Source organism: Montipora foliosa, chromosome 14 (genome assembly GCF_036669935.1).
Source record: "Montipora foliosa isolate CH-2021 chromosome 14, ASM3666993v2, whole genome shotgun sequence".
Taxonomy (NCBI): domain Eukaryota; kingdom Metazoa; phylum Cnidaria; class Anthozoa; order Scleractinia; family Acroporidae; genus Montipora; species Montipora foliosa.
Window position 1 is genome coordinate 4,961,252 of NC_090882.1, and position 22,941 is coordinate 4,984,192.

The 22,941-nt window shown below is 40.1% G+C and overlaps 2 protein-coding genes across 7 annotated transcripts in view; one reads left to right on the plus strand and one right to left on the minus strand.

Annotated features, from left to right (window-relative positions):
- Positions 1 to 1,112: 1,112 nt before the first annotated feature.
- LOC137985633 (uncharacterized) lies at positions 1,113 to 3,842 on the minus strand. The gene has a single exon (XM_068833268.1). The coding sequence runs from the start codon at positions 3,715 to 3,717 to the stop codon at positions 1,945 to 1,947; it is 1,773 nt and encodes a 590-aa protein (XP_068689369.1). The 5' UTR covers positions 3,718 to 3,842; the 3' UTR covers positions 1,113 to 1,944.
- A 1,265-nt stretch (positions 3,843 to 5,107) lies between these two features.
- LOC137984873 (uncharacterized) overlaps positions 5,108 to 22,941 on the plus strand; it is a 27,218-nt gene continuing 9,384 nt past the window's right edge. The window contains exons 1-5 of one of the 6 annotated variants that reach the window (XM_068832196.1): positions 5,108 to 5,453; positions 15,616 to 15,766; positions 17,458 to 17,577; positions 19,606 to 19,721; positions 22,607 to 22,733. In XM_068832196.1, the coding sequence (XP_068688297.1) occupies positions 22,704 to 22,733 (30 nt within the window). In that variant the 5' untranslated portion in view covers positions 5,108 to 5,453; positions 15,616 to 15,766; positions 17,458 to 17,577; positions 19,606 to 19,721; positions 22,607 to 22,703. Of the gene's footprint in view, positions 5,454 to 6,950; positions 7,624 to 15,615; positions 15,767 to 17,457; positions 17,578 to 19,605; positions 19,722 to 22,606; positions 22,734 to 22,941 lie in introns of those variants that run through there. The other 5 variants (XM_068832193.1, XM_068832197.1, XM_068832194.1 and 2 more) reach the window with 5 other exon arrangements.

Consider the following 22,941-nt stretch of genomic DNA (forward strand, 5'->3'; position numbering starts at 1 on the left):
GCCCGAAGTTTCGCATAAGCTGGGCCGTTTTCTTGAGGTTCAACAGGTATTCAAGCTTTTGTTTAACTTTTCCTTCAAGCGGTACATGGAATTTCACCTTCAGCCTTGAGTTGTTTCTACATGTCTAACTACTTCCTTTCCAAAATGAAGCAAAATAGTTTAATGAGTCGTTTTAACCTTTCCACACTTAAGCGCTTGACAACAATACAACAACTTATATCGGGACTTTGATTGGGTTATGCCAATTTAAAATTCTCTCATCCAAACGTTACCGTTCCAAACCGTCTTCTTTTTCAGCAAAATCCTGAAAGTGCCGTACATCAAAAAAGGCAAGAACAACTTCTGAACATAACTTGCAATACAGTCAATTGTATACAGTAGGTACACTGTTCTATGAAAGCAAATGTCAGTGTACATTTTACCATGCTAGTAGAATATAAACTTATGGACCTATGCAGATCTTCCATGTTGTTTACAAACATGTATGAATGGTGTAGTTTTACTAGCAATGGCTAATGTGATAAAATTTTGTACAAGATTACTTCCAGCATATTTTTCAGACAGTTTCATGTTACCACTAGTCCAAGTTTCTTATCATGCACTGCCAGTGTTTACGCTGCTGACTTCGCGCGGTCATGCGCAGAAGACGTCTGGGGTCGAGATTGCCGCCGTCAGTGATAAAGCTGTTGTTAAACTAACAAACTTTCTTTCAGTCCGTGAACTATGTTTGTGAAGCGTTAATCTTAATCAATATAAATACTAAACAACTCGCTCTGCTGAACAAAATGGTGCCACGGAGTTCTATATTCAATTCGTTCGCGCCGACGCGAAGACAAAATGTGCAAGTGCTATCCAATCAAAAAATCGGGAACAGTGGTGCCACCTTGAACAATTGCGTTTCCAATGGGCTTCTGCAAAAGATATTGAATCTTGGACACAGATTCTACGGTTATAGAACGTGACCTTTTCATGTCAGCATTTATTGAAGTTTCCTCATCAGAAGCAAAGCGTTTTTAAAACGATAGGCGCTTGGGTCCTCAAAAGACGATCACAGTATTTTGAAAGTAAACCTTGATTCCAACCGGGGGTTAAACAACTTATCAACAAACCAGTGATGGAAAAACCAGAAAAAGTGTATTTGCAAAGAAGAGATTACCAATGTGATATACATAAATTTCTTACATATCAGTGTGTTTAATACAAAAATAATGGAATACATTCATAGAAATCAACTTAGTCGAGGTTACTCGTCGGTGGCTATGGAAAAACTTTTGCGATTAACTTTTTCCTCAGAGAAGATTCTTTTTTACATTTCTCATCACGACAAAATATAAGCGAAAATCGATTTTTCCACGTCAACATGCAGTAATTACGGAAAGTGGCTAAAACCAGTTTCAACACTTTCAAGCAACGTTCTTGTTAGACGAATTGTCACTACAATGCTGTGACCCGTTTTATCAATGTCATGGCAGTATATGAAACAACAGTTATTGCTGAACAAGATGCGCTCATTATTGTGACGTAATAAGTCACCGTGGCAACGAGAAAGCCCTGTAAAAAGACCCATTCTTTTGTCTTTAGCTGCTCATATCTCAAAAACGAACTCGGTGACACCATTTTTTTATTCCTGGAAAGTGATGAGGAGGCCAAGATGAAACTTTCTCAATACAAAGTTTTAAAAAATATATGTGGAGTTTTTAAGGCGGCTCCGAATCCGCCGCACGAATTTTTTACACTTTCAATTGCTGTTACGTGATACAGTTTTGTAGCGTCGATCTTTCTAATAAGAGTGTTTCTTCAAAGTGTTGAAAATGGTTTGAGCCACGTAAAGAAATAATAGTTTAAATATAAATTTTGTGTGTACTTCGTCGAAATCGAAATCGTCATAGTTTTGACTGTCCCTCTCTCGATGACAAGAGATTGAGAGAGATTCCTGGAGTTGTTTCACTTTTCCGAGAGATTCTCAAACACGGATTCTCGGGGCCTTGCAAGCTTTCGAATAATGTGCATAGACGAGATGAAACTAATCGTTAGAGTAAAACCTATCGCCACCGATCGCACCGCCGTAAGCTTTAGATTATTCAATGATCCTTGAGAATTTAGCGCAAAGTAGAACAATGCCACAATATCGCTTTCGATGTAAGCGCATATCATACAAATGCTTACGTACAAGACGTACCGTGTCACATATCTGTGCTTATTGAGGATAATTATGAAAAGGACATTGGAAATTGTGCAAGCCGTGTTGTAAGTCGCAAAATAAAGAAATTGCTTTTGGCCTTCGGAATAACCCAGCGGAAAAGAGCAATATGGTACGACGATTCCCAAAACCAGCAGATAGATATTGGATGAAAACCAGTCGCTTCGAATCAGTTTCAACGCGTTCGTTCTCACGGTCCAGGATTTTTCGCACACCACGGCACTGTAGATGCAAAAAACGAGTATTTGAAATGAAGGCCACCATACACCATCAGTTGGACAGGGAACAAACCACGAAGAGATATAGTAATATTCAATGTTGCTGTCCCCTCCATTGTTAGGAGTGAATCCTGGATCACCTTGGTCGAATCTGAAAAACGACAGTCCGCCCAAAGATATTCCCACAGGAAGAGAGGCTACTAAGACAACTAGATAACATAATCCCGAAACACTTCTGTAAGGAATTTGCCCCAGCATTCTGACACATCTGATTCCTAATGGTCGCCTAGCGACGACGTTGTTGCTGTTGGCAAGCAACGGCTTTCTTTCGCTGTCACCATGGAGATTTATGCGAAGTTTCGACCGTTTCGTGTCACCTTGCTCCAAAGTTTCAACGTCCAATCCAACTTCGCTATGATCATTTTCGACTTTTAGCTGTCTCTCGTATACCCATGCGGATCTCTTTGTAAATGTTAGCCACACAAGAGTAATGATTGGTCCAACAAAAAGCCAGTAATGAAGGTTTCTCAAATACGAAGCCATTTTGTTAAGTTCATCCAGAGGCAAAACGCGTGGAGAAAGGTATACTCTGATCAGAACATCGGCTCGGTCGGCGGCCAAAAGGAGGTCGTTGTCTTCGAAAAAATTGTCTCCGTTGGTTATCTGTGGAGTTAAACACCTCCAAAAGCCTTTGGAAATCATAACAGGAATGAGTATCCTTTCTTTAGACACTGCGGTAGATTTTACATTTTCTTCATTGTCTCCAAAATAAACCAACATGGAGTAACCTGCATTCTGTGCACTGATTGCCAAATGTTGCAATGAGCATGCAGTTTCGTCCACAAGGGTGACAAGAGCAATTTTGTGGACACGCATATCTACCTTGTTCACATCAGACAGCGGGTGACAGGCATTCTTTAACGGCGAATAAACTGCAAACGCGTTTAAACGAAATTCGGGATATTCAACGGTTGCCGTTGATCTGGCAAAGGTTTCCAGTGAAGGCGATTTCAGTCCTGGCACTTTTGATAAACGACTCGTGCACTTTGCAACTTGTTGCTTGTCTCCTCCATATTCTGGGAAAACGGTTATTGACGGGGTACTAGAGGAACTTTGGTTGTTGAAGAGATTGCCGAGAATTGCAAACGGGTCAAAGGAAAAAACTAAAACAACGCTTGTGAAAACTACGAAGATAGCGCAACTGGTAAAGACAATACCCTTGCGAGACATCTTCGTAGGCACAACCGGAATACTGCACTTGTTTGACTTGAAAAACTTGACAAGAAATTGCTGGCACATGGCGATCACGTGAAGATTATTACCTGCAAAGTTCAGCTACTGAGATATAAACTCGTCATTGGTTTTTCAAAATTCAAGTCTCGGAAGTCAGTCATACTCGTTTCATATGACTGGTGTCATCACTTTTCTGTATATTTTTGACTTTATTTGGCAATATGTCACAATTGTTTTTAAAGTAGTCGATTGCAGTCATACATTTCGTTAGGGGCGACCAAATCAACAAATAAATGACCTTTATGGGATCAGATATCTATACCAAGATAAAGGAGTCTTTGTTGAACGAAGAGTTGAAAGAAACGCTGTGGCTATATGGCCGGTAACATGTCAAAGTGTTAAGTGGACTAAGTGACCGGCAGTGAGACTTAATTAAAAAAATTCTGTGAAGTAAAGCAACGTAAAAACACAGTAAAAAACGAGACTGCAAGCGGAGTCGACCCCAGGTCGCCCGCACGTCAAGCGCTAACCATGACCACTGAGCCCCCTCGGCTAATCGACAATCTATGGAAATGTTAAAGTTTATATCATGTTACCATTACTTTTATTTGAATGCCTAACCATTGAGGTAACCGAAGCGCTTTTCAGGTTAACCAGAGTGCTATATGCTACTGAGGCTAACTGGAGTGCTTTTTAGGCTTAATCTATAAAAGTTTTGAATGCCGGTCATTTAGTGTTTTTAAGACCTTGACCGGTTACCAACCGTATAACCACACGGTAAAAAAAAAAAAAACCTGCCAAGAACGAAATCATTGCCATTAAGAAACTTTATTTGTGTCAGCGTAATTCATGTTTCACGTTTCAATAGGTGACATATCATTGCAAATCTCTTTTCACTCAGTCCTCCTTTCATCATAAAAATTCACTTCTCACTGATGAATAAGCAAGGCGGATCGAGGATTTCTCTTAGGAGGGAGTGCACCACTAAGGAATGGCGTAACTGACTAGTGAGGTAGCATGTAGGGGGGGGGGGGGGGGCGCACCCCTACACCCCTACACCCCTACACCCCTACACCCCTACACCCCTACACCCCTGCACCCCTGCACCCCTGCAATTTTTGGCTATAAGAACCCTACGACGCATGTTCTCCGACAAAGAGTTTCCCAGAGCCTTGGGTCGATCCGAGGCTCTGGTGACGAGAATGCCGGAACCAGAGTTTTCTGGTTGCAGTTACCTCCAAGGTATTCCGCTGACCAATTATATTGCATAAAGAACTGACTACCCTTTTAGTGCCTTATCAGTACCGTTATAGTATTAAGGGAAAGTTCAGATTTGCCCACAAGAATTTTAAATGTGAACCAAATGTTTCGAGGGTACTCCCTCTTCTTCAGTGATTTGAAAGCAACTGAAACCACTGATGATGAGGGAGTACCCTCGGAACGTTTGGTTCACATTTAAAATTCTTGTGCGCAAATTTGAACTTCATTTTTCCATTCATCCGCATTACTGCGCAGCACAGTTTCTTCGACTCCATGGGAGAACGCCAGTAAGAACCCACCCTCCTCCCGCCTCGGTTCATTTTGCACACGCGTCCAATCTCCGCTCTTTTTCTGGAAACCAAGATGGCGGCTAGAAGAGGAAAGACTATATACTGTCGCGAACGTAAAAGGGAAAAGAGTTTGAGCAGTGGTTTGGACTACTGGCCTGCCGCCCAACTTATTATGCATGTTATTCCATCGACCTACAGACGAATCCACTGTTATGTGAAAATTATCGCCTATTTCATATCGAACAAACACTGGTAGGTCACCGTGTAGTTAATACTATACTTGCTACCAATAAATCTCAGTAGTGTAGCCGCTCTCGTAACGTATAGTTTGATTGGCTCGATAGCCTAGCTGAAAACAATAGCAGCAGTCAACTGCTGTTTCCTTGTTTTCATTTCCCCAATGAAATGTGTTATCATTCATCTTTTGCTCTCTACCGTCTGATTTTTAGTTGCCCCTTGCTTGAAGTGTGTGCGTATTTCTTGTTTGTTTGTGTCTTTTTATTCGTTCATTAGTTGCTTTATTGATGCACTCTGTTAACCTATATTTCAATTATCAAAACCTAAATCCTCTTGACCTGGCCATTTCTACATCTACATGTCCCAGCACTCGGCAAAGTCCTTTTGACTTATGGCTGTTTTTGCTGTGGTCAGGCCTCACACACCACAAGCCTTTTTAGAGACGTTACGCCAAGCCGGCCATTTAGCTCAATTATCTCTGCTACTATTCTAGATGACCTGGCAGGTACCCATTTTTTTGGTCTTGTCTTCTATTTTACATCAGGCAGTTATTTTTGAGAGCTCAAAGGTCAGGTTTACAGGTCATTGTCTTAACATCACTAAAACAACCATAACCCTTTCCTTACATCCTCTTATGCCGAAATAATAGTTTTAGGCCTATATGGATAGCATAAAAGGTTATGGTTGTTTCAGCACTCCTTCAACAGCGACCTGAGAACCTGACCTTTTACCTGTGACTTGTAAAATTACCTGTTGTTTGACATCGACATGAGTCACAAAGTAGAGACTGGGTGCCTGAGAAACATCCAGGAGCTTCCACTATTAATTGGCAGCCAGCTCCTAAATTGAGTCCACTCCCGTGGTTAGGAATTATCCCCGCAACCCAGCCATGAACCCCCCATGTGGCGTGGGAGACAAGCAGGCGCTGATGACACTGATGAAGTCAGTGGAAAAAGGGAGTAGGAAGGGGAAATGCCAATATCTGGGCCCAAAGTACAGACACCAGTGCTTGAAATGGATTCCTCAACTGGCTAAAATGCACTTGCATGCTATTGTCACAAACTCCGAAGACAGGGTGTCCTGGCAGATGTTGCATGCCACTGCCGGCCAAAACAACTGCTCCTCATTTGCTACCTCTGACTGTTAAATTGCATTTAACTGCATTTACTTCTGCCATTGGCAGCCAGATCCTAGATGACTGGCAAATCCTAGCACCCCACCCATCCTGGAGCCCCCTCTCCAAGGCGGAGGATCTGTGTGCCCTGCTTGCCCTATGTATACAGGGCAAGCAGGGCATGCAGGAGTATGCATATAAACCCACAAATTTACCACTTGGATGTTGATTTGAAAACAATTATAATTTGCAGGACTAATAATTATGCCTTCTGAAACTATAAACAAATAAATATTTAATATCCATCAGTCAAGCTGAAATCAGAGAGTTCTGTACAAATGAAACCGCAACAAAATAAAATAATGTTAATAAATGTGACTAAGCTTGACTGTTCTTCACACTCCCGTAGTCGTTCACTAAAATGAATCAACTATACAAAATAGCAACGAAAACAAAAAAATATGTTTCATTTAAGTCCAGTGTTCAATTTCCTCTACATAATCGAGCAACATTTCTCTTAATGATTAATGTAACTTCAGGAGGAATGAGTTGTTGAACAGATCTTGTCAACTGTTCAGTTGAAGGGGAATTGTACCCTGTGGTACAGAAACAATTGTCAGAGATTTTGTAATTGTCATAGTAATGCAAGTGGTGTTTTGTTGTTCCCATGTAATCTTTTGTAGCATGAGGAGATTGTTCTTATAACTGACTATGGTATGTCATTTATCTGACTGTGTAACCAACACCCTTGAAAAGGGTAAGGAGAGAACTCATGGAGTAGTAAGAAAGAGGATGAGTGACCATGGCATCAAGAGATCAACTTTATTAAAATATATAATCAACCTGTTTGTTGTGAGTGAAGTAGGAAAATAATTATATGGAGCAATCTCTGAAACCTGGCACCTGCGATGGGATACAGCAGCATGTGGATCAAAAGAACCACTGATCTTGGGCTTTGGAGTGAGAACAGAGAGTGAGGGCAAAATGGATGCTGCATCTAAAACATTGCACTCAGCAGACAAGGCTAACTCAACTAGAGCTTACAGCTGGAAAAATACAAAGCATAAAATGGTAATGGCAATGGATTTATATAGCACATTTTCTCTAAAATATTATAATTATAGATATTCAAATGCACTTTACAAGTTATCAATCAATCTAAGGGTGAGACTGGACATAAGCATATACAGGCACCAGTGGCAGCCGCTATCAGTCTATTAGCGATCTTGTCAAACCCATGAATGAATGAAATGAGGCTTGACCACAACACCAGGAGCTCCATGCCCTACTCTTTGCAAACAGTGTTTGCAATGGGTTCTTTTACATTCCATGGGGTTATTAACATTGAAAGTTTGTGACACGACGCCTACGGTTTATAGTCCTTATCCAAGGAGACTAGAAAGTCTAACTATTTGCAGATGTCGTTACAAAGGCAGCACTTTCTCCTCAGTTGTTTAGAGACCATGAGTGTTTGTCTGGCCAGAGTTGAACCTGCGACCTCCCACACAGTAGTCTGATACTCAACTAACCGAGCCAACCAGTCAACTGGATACTTGTAATACAGAGTGCATTGAGAGACACCTGGAGTGATTTAAAGGCATTGTCAGTGCTGCGGTTAATGCGGAACAGCCTGTGGAAGAAATCAGAATCAAAAATGGCAGTGACATTATTGATTCTGTTAAAGAATCATGCGATAAAATTGAGGCAAAGATTGGGTTTGCAGACGATTTCCCGCCTGCGTGGATGGCTTTTGGAGTCTAAAGAGAAAAATGAAGAAAGATTAAAGAAACAGGATTAAGATCGATTTTCAAAAAGAACTTTTCAAAGTCACTATGAAGATACATTATCAAAAGGAGCTTTAAGGTGACACTATGAGAGTGCAGGGAGGACAAAACAAACAGCAAGAGGGGAATGGATCTACAGTGAAGTTGCCTTGAAACTATCGATCACTATGTTAGACAGCTCATACCAAGACTGGGTGAGGTTCTGGGGACAGTTCTGTGAAATGGTGGAAAATCTGACATATGGCGAGAGTCAACAAATTTTGATTTTTCAAAGAATTTGTAACCCTTAACATAAGAAGCTTATAATTATCAATGGATTGCCCTTCACAACCGAGGGATACAAGAAGCGAAAAGCATTCTAGAAGAAACGTTTAAAAGAAAGCAAAGTTGTCGAAGCTTAGATCAAGAACACCTTAGACCCGCTCAAGAATGATGGATGCAGCACCAAGAAACCAGAAGCTGCTCTTTAACATCCAATCACTGGAAACCGAAGGAGAGCTTAAACAAAATAAGAGATGATTATGTCGCGAAAGTATTGAACAAACTATCCGGTATCAGAGGTGACCTGGTGAGACACAACAAGGAATGGAAAAAGTGAGATTTTGTCAAACTATGCAAAGCCTTGTAAATGTGGGCACAGAGAAATCGTGTTCTTGATGGTGCTACAAGTGAAGAAATAAACTCAGGAGAAAAGACAACTAAGACAACACAAGACAACACAAGACATACGGAACTGAGATCACAATCGTGTGTTTACTACAACAACAGGATTCACAGGTCAAACGATTCCGCAAAAGTTATTGACACCAACAAAAGGAGAAGATAACTAGCAAAACAGCACTCTTGGTTTCATTGCACATCTGAAGGCCACTCGGTGGCAGATTGCCCTCGTAAAACGTCATGCAAAACATAATTATGCAGCATGCCATCATACATTGTTATACAATAAGGATAACAAGTTCAGGGGCGAAAACAGAATGAGTGGTGATAAAGGAACAACAAAGAGATTCTCTTCAATGTAGGCCACAAATACTCCAGGGGAAGGGATTTTCCCAATTTTAACTTTGAAAGTGAATGGGATCAAGTGGCGAGCACTGGTTGACACGAGCTAGAAGTACTTACGCCTCTGCCAAACTGATAAGCGCATTGAATCAACAAAGACAGTTGATAGCACATTCACTTGCATGGAAACAATCATAGAATGGAATATGTCAGTGGAGATTACAAGGTGGACTTGACATTAATTAAGATGAACAAGAGCCACTTGCTAAACATGAACAATCCTAGCTATTTAGAGCTTATTAAGAGTCATGCACATCTTAATGGAGTTGCGATAAAAAGATAATGATTGTCAAACAACAAGTTCCAGTCCAGGTTGTGCTGGGGGGAGGCGAGTATGCACAGATTAAAACGCAAATTGTCCGCGGGGTCAGAAAGGAGGGCCAGCCTGTTGCTGTGCGCACTAACTGGGATGGTTTTTGATGTCACCGGGTGAAGAGATCAATAGAAATCAAAATGATGTTGAGACAGACAAGTCATGCTGACTATGAAGAACTTGGAGGTTAGATGTGCTTGGACTTTCCGATTCCTCAGAACATGATCATGCAGTCAGTTGTTTACCAAGAATTCAAAGAACAACTGGTGCAAGGACGAAGAGGGGTGATACGAAACCGTATTACCATGGTCAGTGTTCTCACCAGGCCACGCCCTTGCAGGATTCCCACAAGAAAAATAGAAATGGCTCATTAATAGGCATGCACTGCACCCACTTGGGCGCACAAGGATGCTAGCAGTCTTTTAATGGTTTTAGCGAATACACCAGCTGTTTGCTTCTTCAACTGAATGAAAGCAGTTTATCAATTGAAAGTACTCAAAGCCCTTTGAAAGCCTTCAATTCTATTTCCTCACCACTACCACAGGGATCCCATTAGATTGCATCACGCATGCGCACATCCCTTGTGGCAGTAGGTGACTCATAGAATAATTACAATCAAGCTTCAACTTACAGGTAAGTCTCGTTTAATTTTTCACTTTTGTTGACTTTTGCCTTCGTCAGTCACAGGAGTGTTGCCTTGGCCACCACATTGGATCTTGTAGGTACTTGTGTAACAGGTAATTTAGTGTGCGGGGCGGGCTCATGTCATTCGCCGTGGTGCGGAGAAAATTAGATTCTTTCTTTTGCCCCAAAGTACTAAGGACTTCAGAAAGTGTAGAAGATCATCAAAACAGTGGTGTTCAAAGAGGACAACGTAGCAAGCAAAGATCAAAAAGCTGTTTCATTGAAGATAGACCTTGTTTTTCAGAGTGAATGGCAGTCGAAATACCCATGGCTTGCCTATGATGCCAACAAAAAGATCACGATCTGTAAGATCTGTCTCAAGGCAAACAAATCAAATGCATTTACAATACTGTTGAAGGGCCACCATTGCAAGAGTTCCAATTTGAACATTCCTTGATGAAATGGACAGAGAAATCACGAAGGATTTTTTCCACCCTTGTCATGGTGCGCAAATAATTTTGTCCCACTTACGCTCCTGCAGGGCCCCTATATTTTTCAGGAAACTGAGGGGGCCCTGGGACTCCCTAAGACAAAATCCTCGCAGGCAACCTGTATGCTCTACTTTCTTACAAATATGAATCAAAGAAGAAGAAAGAGACACCTTGAGGTGGCATTAGAGAGTAGTAACAAACAAGCCTGTGAAGATCTACCGGTTCACACAAGCCTTGTGCGGTTTGATATGCTCCCCTTTTCTGCTTGGAGCTGTGCTGGAGCAACAACTAGAATCACAGAAGGAGAGAGAACCGGAAGTAGTGGCAGAGTTGCATAAGAGCCTTTACACTGTACGTAGATGACTTGCTCTTAGGAGGGCTTAAGAAAGCTCGAGTCGAGACAGGGCAGCAAACCAAAGATGAAGCGGTGGAGATATTAATTTTGTGTGATACAACTTTCACCTTATGTAAGTGGAACTCTAATGTTCCTGTTTTAGAAATGGACGCTGAGCCTCTTGGGGCCCATGACGAAAGTCGATCCTATGCCGAGTAATGCAAATATTGACAAAGATACTTTTGAACTGGTAGAGGGCCCAACCCCAGGAGTGAATCAAACCCAATCGTTATTGTCCCGAAGTCTGGAGAGGATATACGTTTATGCATTGATAGGAGGAGGGCGAGCAAGGCAATAGTGCACTCTAGCAGCTGCTATAGTATCCCAACTGTGGATGAACTGCTGCAAAGTATGAGTGGCCCTAAGGTCTTAAGTAAATTGGACCTGAAGTGGGGATACCATCAACTAGAGCTGACACCCAAATCAAGAGAATCACAACGTTTGCAACTCAGGAAGGTTTATATAACTGCAAACATTTCTCTTCGGGGTGAACTCAGCATGAAAATTTATATAATATCGATGGCCCTAGCAGGCATCGATGATGTCGACCACATCATTCTCAGACAACATAATAGTATGTGCCCAAGACCAACCAACCCATGACAAGAGGTGATGTAATGTGCTATGTACAGAGGTTGCACAACAGTTGGTTGACGCTTAAGCCAGATAAGTGTATTAATGTTTTAACAGGGACAGCCTTGTGTTCATGGGCATGTGGTATTGGGCCAACCAAGGAGAGAGTTCAAGCAATCCTGGAAGCAAGAGAACTTGAGAATATCACAGAGCTAAGGAGTTTCTGGGAGCTAGCCAACTACAGCAGCAGATTTATCCCATACTTCTCGACACTATCCGAACCATTGAGAAGATTGATGAAGAAAGACACACCCTATGTCTTTGGATTAGAGCAGAAAACGGCGTTTCAGGTGAAACAGAAAATGGCAGTGGCAGGCACATTGGCCTACTTTGATAAACAGACACCCACAAAGATCGTAGCAGATGCAATTCCCGTTGGATTAGGTTGCATTTTAATGCAGAGGCAACTAAGACGAGCAGTGGACAGCAGTTTACTGTGCCAGCTGTAGCCTCACTCAATGTGAACAGAGATACTCCCAGATGGAAAAAGAAGCTCTGGCAATTGTGTGATCGCGTGAAAGGCTCCACACATATTTGTATGGGATCAGATGTGACCTCGAGACCGACCACAAGTCACTGGAGGGAATCTTGAACAAATGGTGTCACAGCAATCTATTGGTACCACACCCAGAGAAGTGCAAGGCAGTGATCATGCAACGGCAACCCTTCATTGGACCAATCCAGGCTTTGCGTTTCAGAAACAGCACTATAAATTGGACAACATCAGAACAGCTTCTAGGAGTGCTAATTGTCAACTGTTACAATAAGATGACCTGGTGAGATCACGTTGCAAATGTCGCGAAGTCTTTTGCATCTAAACTGAGTCTTTGACGCATGCAGTTCCTCCCCCGAAAGCAAGTGGAAGACTAACCGCCAAGGTCAAATATTCATCTCGCAAAATAGTGCTTAAAACAGCATGGGACAGCAAAAAAAAAAACATGACACATGACTCAGTTAACATTGCCTTCAAAACTTTTATTGAATCATTTGCTTTAAATTCTGCATATTGGAACAAATTGTAGCCACTGTATTGTTCATCTGTATTTCTTCTATAAATAACAAAAGGCCCCCACCAACAGAGGGTGATCTGCCTGTTTTACAATTAGACTGCTCGCAGACCCTTCTGAGTTAGTTGAACAGCCCCCTTAGTGAAAGTGATGACAGATGGTTCTGCCTCTTTTATTGCTAAATGTAAATAAACACTCAAAACTGCATGCATTGGGAATACTTAAGTCCATGTCGAATTCAATCAACTATCCGGAAAGGAAATGGCAGAAAAACTACTGTACGGTATTTACTTTGAATTTAATGACCGACACTCCAAAGAATCCCGGTTAAAAGAGAGGTACCTATGCTGAAAAACTATGCAGAGAGAGGCCTCAGATTTCTACCGGATTTGCAGAATAAATCATGTTAAAATAAGTAACTGAATGTTGGAGTGTTATGGCAAGTTTGAATGGTGTGATGTTTGTTATCAAGGACAAATTCTTGTTTAGAACGGATATCCGATCATCATCTATCAGTAAATTAGTAAAGTCAGAAGGGAGAGATTGACCGAATCTGGTCTTCGGTGATGGTGTGACAAGGAATTGTTTCCATGATCAATGGCCTATGTGGTTTGGGTCACCCGTATTCTTTAAGGGGACAAAGCTCTCATGATAATGGTCTTGCCAAAACCAGTTGATAGCACAGCCATAAAATGCTTGCTCAATAGGAGAACTTCGGCCACAAGATTCTGCTCTTGTTTGGGTTCAATGTGTTAGCATTTGAAGGGATAAATGATCGAAACTGCAAAAGCCATATCATGCTTAACTTATCTTTTCCCAGGAAAAGTCGAAGACAGATTGGCGTCACAATCTGACAAGAAGTAATTAAGTAGTCAAAAAAATCTGACAGCAGTCTATTAATATTGTCAACGGATCAATCCGAATTTCGCGTTGCTGGTGCAATAGAACGTAGTTACTAAACAAGGATTGACCTTTTGTAAAATTATGATCTAAAATGTCCTAAAATGAGCTACAACGGTATCTAATATGACCGAAAATGATCTAAAATGACCTAAAATGACTAGGTCATTTTTAGGTTATTAATTTTTAGATACCATTGTAGCTCATTTTAGCTCATTTTAGGACATTTTAAGTACTGCTGTAGCTCATTTTAGCTCAGTTTAGGCACCGTAACGGTTACAGCTCATTTTTAGGTTATTTTAGACCATTTTACGTGGCAGGTACAAAACACAGATCACAGGTCATTGTTTTACCAATACAGAAAGACTTAGTATCCTGAACATTCATTAATGCCTAAGGTCAGCATTTATGAATGTTTAGGATACTTTCTGTATTGGTAAAACATTCACCTGTGACCTGTAATCTGTGACCTGTGTTTTGTACCAGCCGTCATTTTAGGTCATTTTAGATCATTTTAGGTCATTCCTTGTTTTAGTAACTACGCTTGTAGAAACTATATAATTAGTTGATTGTCAATCCCGAAAAAGGGGGAGATGTAGTGTCTAAGGGCATTATGGGTCATAGGTGTAGGGAAGCAATTAAGGTGGCAGATTGTATTTCTCAACTGTTGTGTTATGCAGGATTAGAATTTGTTTTAACATTGCATTCAATTGCATATGTTACAATACAGTATGATGGTGTTACATTGAAATTAACCCTTCATTATGATTAGTATTCCAAAAACTAGACACTTAAATTTTGTCCTGGAACTTCTTGAAACTGTAATTTGGTTTTTGCTATCTTGGGCTTTTAAGAATTAATATCTATCGATTGCTAAATTTTTGTGCAATGCTTTCCTAAAAATTGTCGGGCTATGTACCCGACAATCTGCATCAAACAGATCCCATGACAATGGCAAACAACATACTGCTGATTCACAATAATGACTTTGTTTCTTAAGGTTAAAGGATTTTATTTTTCAAATCAAAACTTTTTTTAAATTCGTTTCTTTAATATTTTTATTGATTGATTTAATTATTTATTTATTTTATTTAGAGCGAGTTTCAATTGAGTGTCGTAAAACCAAAACCAAAGTAATTACTTTGGCCAATTACAAAGGACATGGCAGGGCTCGAAATTAACGAAAAAATCCAGTCGCATTTTGCGATAAGATACGAAAATTTAGTCGCAATTTCGCAAATTTTAGTCGCAAAATGGCCGCGCTACATTGTGTTGTAAGCGGTTTAGCAAAAATATGAGCCCGCAATACTTGTGTGTAAAGAAACCGATGAAAATGCGAATGATCGAAGGAATGCAGCTGTGCACGTAACGTCGCGCTATCTTCAGAGAAAATTCACGGCGAGGAACAAAATAAATTGCATTTATTAATTTATTTTAGCAAAAGTAGCGGCAAAGTGGCAACCGCTAACCCTTTTGTTTCGAAAGGGCGAAGGTGACAACAAGTCGCGACTTCTCCAGATATTTTAGTCGCAAAGGGAAAAATTTAGTCGCAAATGCGACTGTATTGGTCGCAATTTCGAGCCCTGCATGGACAATCCAGTAAACCAATCAAAACTCAAAGTAGTTACACATAGCCGCACGCCATGATTGGTTTTGGTTTCACTTCTGATTGGTTGAAAAAGTGGCGTGAGAACTTTGAACCAATCACTGAGTGAAGAAAATGCAAAACCAAAGCAATTTGCAAATTACTTTTGACACTCGATTGAAAACGGCTCTATTATTTTATTTATTCATGTGAACTGATTTTCCACAGAAGTGCTAGGTGAAATACTATTACCTAACTTTCCTTTGCCAGGTATTGTCACCTTAGGCCAGGCCACAGCAATGCAAACCTCGTGACATACCCTTTGCTAGCAGCCCAGAGAGATTATGAGCAGGGCTGGTTGTGACACAGGGCCTACAGCTAAATGACATAGGAAATGACATATCACTGCCAAAGTGTGGAAGTAAGTAGAGGCTATCCCTTAAAGATAGCACCTTTTTGTTTAAGGCATAGATATTTGTTGTCTACAATGGCATATATTTTTATTTATTATAATTAACAATTATTTGCCAAAGGCGAAGTGATTATCAGTGAATATTCACCGATAATCAATGAGCCCAAGGCGAATAATTGTTTTAGTATAAATACACAGGTGATTATTGCAAAAAAGAGAAAAAAAAAAATTTCAACACGAAATCATCTTCACTTACAGTGGCAAAATGACTACTGGCAGCCATTTTGTCCGTCGAGGTGATTATCGGCTGATAATCCGAGATAGCAAGCCAATGAGAGCGCGCGACTTTGTATAATCACCTGTGCATTTATACTAATGATAATTGTTTAGGTGGCAATTGACAATTGACAATTGACAATGCTAGCAGACGCACCCGATGCAAAAATTTGATGATCGTCTGCATACATATTAGAAATTTCCTCCTCAGTTATACATGTATAAGTGAGATCATTTTGAAACGAGTTCCACAAGAGGGGACCAAATGAGGACCCTTGAGGACAACCTCTTATTGTATTTTTCCACTGACTATTCATAGGACCCAATTGACCCTGTTTTGTCTGTGAGAAAAGTATGAGCGCAGAAGGTTGATTGTAGGATTCCAGTTTCTTAATAAGAAGTGGTGGGCTAACAGAGTCAAATGCCTTACTCATATTTGAGGATAATTCTCCCATAACTTTTCTACTATCTAGATCCATCTTCCATTTCTCAACTGGTCTCAGTAATGCGGTATCACACCCGTTGTTCTTTCGATAGGCTGTCAAGCTGTTGCCAAGTTTAGGATCCATTTACTCCATAAACTGCTTTGAATCCCAGTCATTTCTCAAACAGCTTATCTAGGATTAGTAGAATTGTGATTGGTCGGTAATGCTTTACTTCTTCTCTGTTATTACTCTTGTAGACAGGTACCCATTCCCTTCTCTTCCAATCAGATAACCAAGTCCCTTGTTCAATGCTCATGTTGAAAATCCTGCTTGTTGAAGGAGCCAATTCCCACCGCCCCCCCGGAGGAGGGGGGGCGGGACTCGATATATCCCTGGGTGGGGAGGTGCGGCGTGGCCCCTCGTACCCTGACCCTGTTTAAGACAAATATCGCTGATTTTCCTACTCTGTTTAAGACAGAATTCCGATTTTTGATACCCTGTTTAAGACATTTAACCCAGTTTAAGACAAAAATTGATAAATCGATACCCTGGTTAAGACAAAAAATGATAAAATCGATACCCTGTTGAAGAGAAAAATCCCGAAAGACATACCCTGGCTGGCCGCACGTCCCCATTAAGCCCTTACAACGGAGTCCCCCCCCCATCCCTCGGGCCAATTCCTTAGCTATTAGTTTTAAAACCTAATGTTTTTTTTGTTGAAAATGCAAACTCTTAGGTGCGTGTTCTCTTACTGTCCATCAGCTACAAAATGCTCTGCAGCGCAAATGAAACTGGGGACAGAGTTAAGCGCCCATTTAGATATGGAATCGCAGAAAATCACCTTGTCTCCGAAATAAGTGATTATTATTCTTATCATCATCATCATCATTATTATTATTGTTATTAATTATTATTAATTAATTAATTAATTAAGTACAAATTTTGGCCCCAGAGTAAACGTCATGCTGGTACTGATCTGTTGTTCCTTTTATGTCAAAGCAGTATGAGTTCAACAACTTGGATCGAGAGAGTGCTCTGGACAATTAATTTAAAGATGTTCTTAGAAGAAGGAAACAATACTTGGGATGCTCTCACCTTTATTACTGGCCTGGTAAAAAGGTTTGTTTTATAAAATGGCAGTTAAACTATTCTTAAGGAGATTGTAAAGGTACGTCAACGCCACCAGAGCAAAAGCAGAACAGAATGGATTCAATATTGTTTTGGTGAGAAACAGTGAGTGTTATCTGCCCCATAACGCAACCATGATTCCTTCATGACACATGAAAAAACAACTGTCTCTTTTCATAAATTATCAGTGAATTTTTTTATCTGTTCAGTCCCGTTTTTGCTCTGTTGTGAAACGTACCTTTAACTAGTCTATTTAGATTGATTGGATCTACACAACTGTTCCACGTAAACGGCTATACTGTAGTACCACATAAAACACCAATAATTGCTTAATAAGATACGTTAGAAATATGACGTAATAGGTTACCATAGCAACAAAAGAGCCATCCAAACACACCCTTTTCTTGTCGTTAGCACTTAGATCTATAAAGGAAATTTGGTGACTCCCAATTTTTACTGCTAGAAAGTGATTGTTAGGCTAAGATGAAACTCTGCAAAGTGAAAAAAATTCTCTGGAGCGGATTCACAGCTGCCTTCACAGTTGGAGAATGTTAAGGTGGCTCTCAACCCACTTGAAAAAAACTAGTTGGGAGTCACCAAATTTGTTTTCGATGGAAGTGTTTGAAGGCAAAATAAGGGTGTATTTGGATGGCTCGTTGGTTGCTATGGTAATGAATAACGTCATGTACAAATAACTTCTTTTTAGCTATAATTGGTGTTCCATGATACCATAACATTTCCAATATGTGGAACTGTGTTTTTAGGGTCAATCCTTCTTATAAGACCTTTCCTTTGGACCCACCACTGTGCAACCTTGTTTCCCAAGGTCTCTCTTCTCTGCCTCCATTGTTGGAGGCAGGGAAGAGAGACCTGGGAACGAGGTTGACCACTGTGATGTGAGAGGCATGGGTTTATTCTCAATTTTACGTCAAAAATGCAAATGCGCACCCAACCTAAAAAAATATACATTTGGTGCATTTTTCTACTAGTTGGCGCGGTGGCCTCATGGTTAGAGTGCTCGACTCTGAATCGAGTGGTCCGGGTTCTGGTCCTGGCTGGGGACATTGTGTTGTGTTCTTGGGCAAGACACTTAACTCTCACGGTGCCTCTCTCCACCCAGGTGTATGAATGGGTACCAGCAAAATGCTGGGGGTAACCCTGTGATGGACTAGCATCCCATCCAGGGGGGAGTAGAAATACTCCTAGTCGCTTCATGCTAATGAAACCGGAGATACACCTGTAAGTGCCGGCCTGATGGGCCTTCTGGCTCGTAAGCAGAGACAGTCACTTTACTTTTTACTTTACTGCATTTTCATTTTCCTGTGAATCGGGGAATGTTTTTGTGCTTTACATCGTATATGCGTTGTTGGGGATATGATGTTTAAGAAGGTCGTGGCATCACGAGAATGCCGTTAGTTTTATTTTCCCTCTTTGACAGTCAAGTAAGAATGCAATCCTTGCAACGTGTGTGCGTGGAACATGTAATAATGTCACGAGGATCATGTTCTTGTGGGACAAGAAAAAAAAAACTACGACTGCTTGTACTATGTAGTGAACCAAGAGTGAATTAGATAAGAGTGTTGTTATATCATGGGTGGGCTCCCCAGCACAGCCACAAATGAGTCTATTTTTTGAATACCCGTTCCTGCAAAAATTAGTTGTCATGTCCCTAAAAAACACTTATCACAAGCAGTCACGTGTGACATGCCTTCTGCTGATTGGTTAAAGTGGTGGCCCTTTTCTTGTTTTTGCACGTAAAGTGTATCTAAAAATAAGTCCGTTTGTGACTCACAGTGCTGGCGCAAGACCACAAATTGATTGAGAAACACTCTTTTGTAATTCACTCTTCAATGAACTTAAGAAAGTTGGACAAGCTGTAACACTGTTTTACAATTTTATTGATATTTTTCAGTAATAGCAGATCATGTACTAAGTGAGATATCACTTGCATGGTTAAGGACTGGAACTCAGGGGTTTTTACATCTTAAAGGTTATTATTTGTTTGTTTGTTTTTCACAGATCTCATATGGAGGAAGAGTTACTGATGCTTGGGATCAGCGGCGTCTGACGACCATTCTTGGAAGATTCTTCTCACCCCCAGATTCTTGAAGATGGTTACAAGTTTTCTAGACCAGGTGAGAAGATGAATTGCATTAATTTTGCCATTTACCAAGCTTTAAAGCTTAAAGTTATTCTCCAATGTTGCCTTTAGAACCTTTTGATCGAATTCACCTTTTTATTCACTTTGAAAGACGGGAAAAGTGGTCACACTTTGATCTATAACCCAGCAATGGAGGGGAATCGGTTTGATATAGGTTGACGTCACAAGTTACTTTGCATTTGCAAAGCAGTCTGTGACATCAACCCGGTATTGAATCCATTCCCCTTCAATGCTCGGCTATGGATCAAAGTGTAACCACTCTCAAAGCAAATTAAAATGTGAATTTTCAATTAAAAGGTTCTAAACGGGCAAAATATAGTTTGGACGATTTCAGAGAATAAATAAAAAAGTGGAAAAGTTTTTTGAGGTGACTGAAGTCCATATTCTAAAAACGCCTTAGCCAACTAGTCTTGTGAAAAGAGTGTAAATGTTACTAAGGGAAATCAATTGTAGGCTTGAAATTTATTTAACAAGAAAGGGTATTTTATAGGATACATGTCTATGTAATCCATTAGGCCCTTTTAAGTTTTCAAAATTCTATCAGTATACTATAGCTTTGTAGCAATGATATTAAGGATGCTCAAACTCGTTTCAAGTCTGTCAGCAAACTGTACTGTAGGCCACTTTCAAAAGTACCATAATACTTTGTTTGCCATCCAAAATTTTGCATAAGCATTGTTTTTATTTTCTCTTGGGACCATTGTAAGTCCCAAGAGAAACTGGAAACAAAGATTATTATGGTATTTTTGAAAGTAACCTAGTTTGAATGATTGAATGTACACAACTGTTTCACAAAATGGCATTGTTTGTCATGGTACCATATGAAAAGCGATGACTGCTTAATGAGATTATCTGGTTAACCAGTTATTAGTGTCTCCCATGGTACCTGTGATGGTGGGTTCGTACACAAAACGAAAAACAAACAATAACACACACACGGCCTTCCCACAATTGCGCAACGCACAAGCATGAAACTTATAAACGGAAAGAATTAAAGATTTTAATTTAGGAGAGAGAAAAAAAAATTGTAGATCCTAATATTATCGGAAAAAAAGAAAAAACCTAAACTTGCTTAATATTACAGACTAATTAGGGTACTTAAAACTAACCTCACTTAAATAATTGTCTACTCCTTTACAAAACTGAACGATAATACTAATTAGTAAAATCCAACTAGTGGTCTATTATCAATGCTGCGTTCTGATTGGTTGAGCTACTAGTAGGCTATTTGTTATAGCCCACTAGTAGCGAAAAGCGCCGGCTTTGAAAACCAAAACAACAATTAAAGTCTAGCTTTAACTAGCGAAAGATGTTTTGTCTCGATATTTTTTTGACCAACTAGTTGGATTTTACTAAAACAATTATTCCTCTCGCCCTCATGGCCTCTGAGTCAATAGCCCATTCGGCCTTCGGCCTCATGGGCTATTGACTCAGAGCCCATTCGGGCTCGAGGAATAATTGTTAATTATACTAATAACTTTACTCTAATGTTTACAGTCAAACAGTTCAGTCCTGTGCCAAACTAGTAGCAAAACCTTCGACAAGTTCTTTCCCACCTCGGCGCTTCCTTCTCTTCCGGCAATCAATTTCTTCTTTCACACTTTACTGCAGCCGCGTCACTTTCTTCGAGTTTTCTCTTCTTCTTGCTAATCTCAAGCTTCAATTCTTTGAAGTTTTTTCCTCACTCGCCGCCACTGACAAAGGCGTTTTGTCATCGATTCTTTCGGCAGCTCCCGCTAATGGCTCTTAGCAGTGTTCTCCGTTTTTTTCTCTTTTTGCCCTCAGGCTTTCGCTCTTCAACTCTTTACTTTCCTGTACGTCAACAAACCTTGCGCCACTTCAACAACCAACCAACGCCCACGACTTTTTACATCTATATATAGTTAACTAATTCATTCAAATTACGACTACAAGCAATGACTACATTACAACACTTAGAAATTCTATAACACTAAATCGGATAATGCATAATACACTAGGGAATCGTACAATTGGTAATTAACACTCACACTAACGAACAAGACGAGTGGCTAAAACTATCTACAAACTGGTGACACAAAAAAAATAATTACGTGACAGTACCATAATATCGTTGTTACGCGAAACAGTGTGGTTGAGTTAATCGTTCCAATTAGACATTTCCTTGAAATTGCATGTTGAAACTGGTGTGAACCATTTTAAGGGATTCCCCACTCCTTGCATGGGTAACTTTAAACTGTCGTTGGTAATGTCTACCACCAAATTTGTTGCAAATTTCTTCCAAGAAGCCAGGTTTGCATTAAAAAAGCAATTAAGTTCAGTATCGTTTTTTTCACTGCACAGCTATTTTGGATAATATTGTGATATGTTATATTTGCCACATTGTTATTATACAAAAGTTCTCAGTAAATATATCCTATCACAACTATTCAAGATAGCAGGACCCAGGAAATAAGTGTTTCTTAAATTAACTTTGTGGTTAAAAACGTTTTCCTTAAGAATTTCAAGCGAATGTTATTGTAAGAATTATTTTCAATTCTTTACGATTACAGACTAATTCTAATGGAAGAAATAGTCTCCAAATGTGGCTTGAGCTTGAAAACCAGCCCTAATCTGCCCTTTACTAAGCTCAGAATTAAACAATGTATGACTGTGACTAGGTAACAACAGCTGCTTAAATGCAGCGAAAAAAATTTACATGGCGACCATTTTGGAACAAAATCATTACTACAATGAAGCATCCTGATGTTTAAAATAATCTCCCAGCTGGTACGGTAAAAAAACTATTGAACAGTGAGGAGAACTTTCTTCCTGATATTGGAAAATAGTAGTTGAAAGTAGCACTTAATGTGGTTAACCCTTCTTGTATGGTGTCTCTAGGTACCGGTATGTATTTCCTCCTGGATGTGATGGACTCCGAGAGTAGAGGGATTATATTCGCAGTTTACCAACTGGTGACGAACCAGAGATATTTGTAATGCATAACAACTCAAACATTGCTTTCCAGGTGAGAGAGAACAGACTACTAAAATTTGTATCCATTGGGTTGACAAGGTCAATTGGCCACAGGGTTGGGATACAGATCTTTTGCCTCTGTCGTTTATCAGGGCAGAGATGACACTGGATTTATCGGGTTGTTTTCTTTTCTACTTACTCGTTTTTTTATTGTTGGCCTTTTTTCAATTTTTTCATATGTCACCAAGATGACAACAACT

Bases quoted from the DNA above. Each gene is read 5' to 3' on its own strand.
- LOC137985633 (XM_068833268.1), bottom strand. From the start codon at position 3,717: ATGTGCCAGCAATTTCTTGTCAAGTTTTTCAAGTCAAACAAGTGCAGT.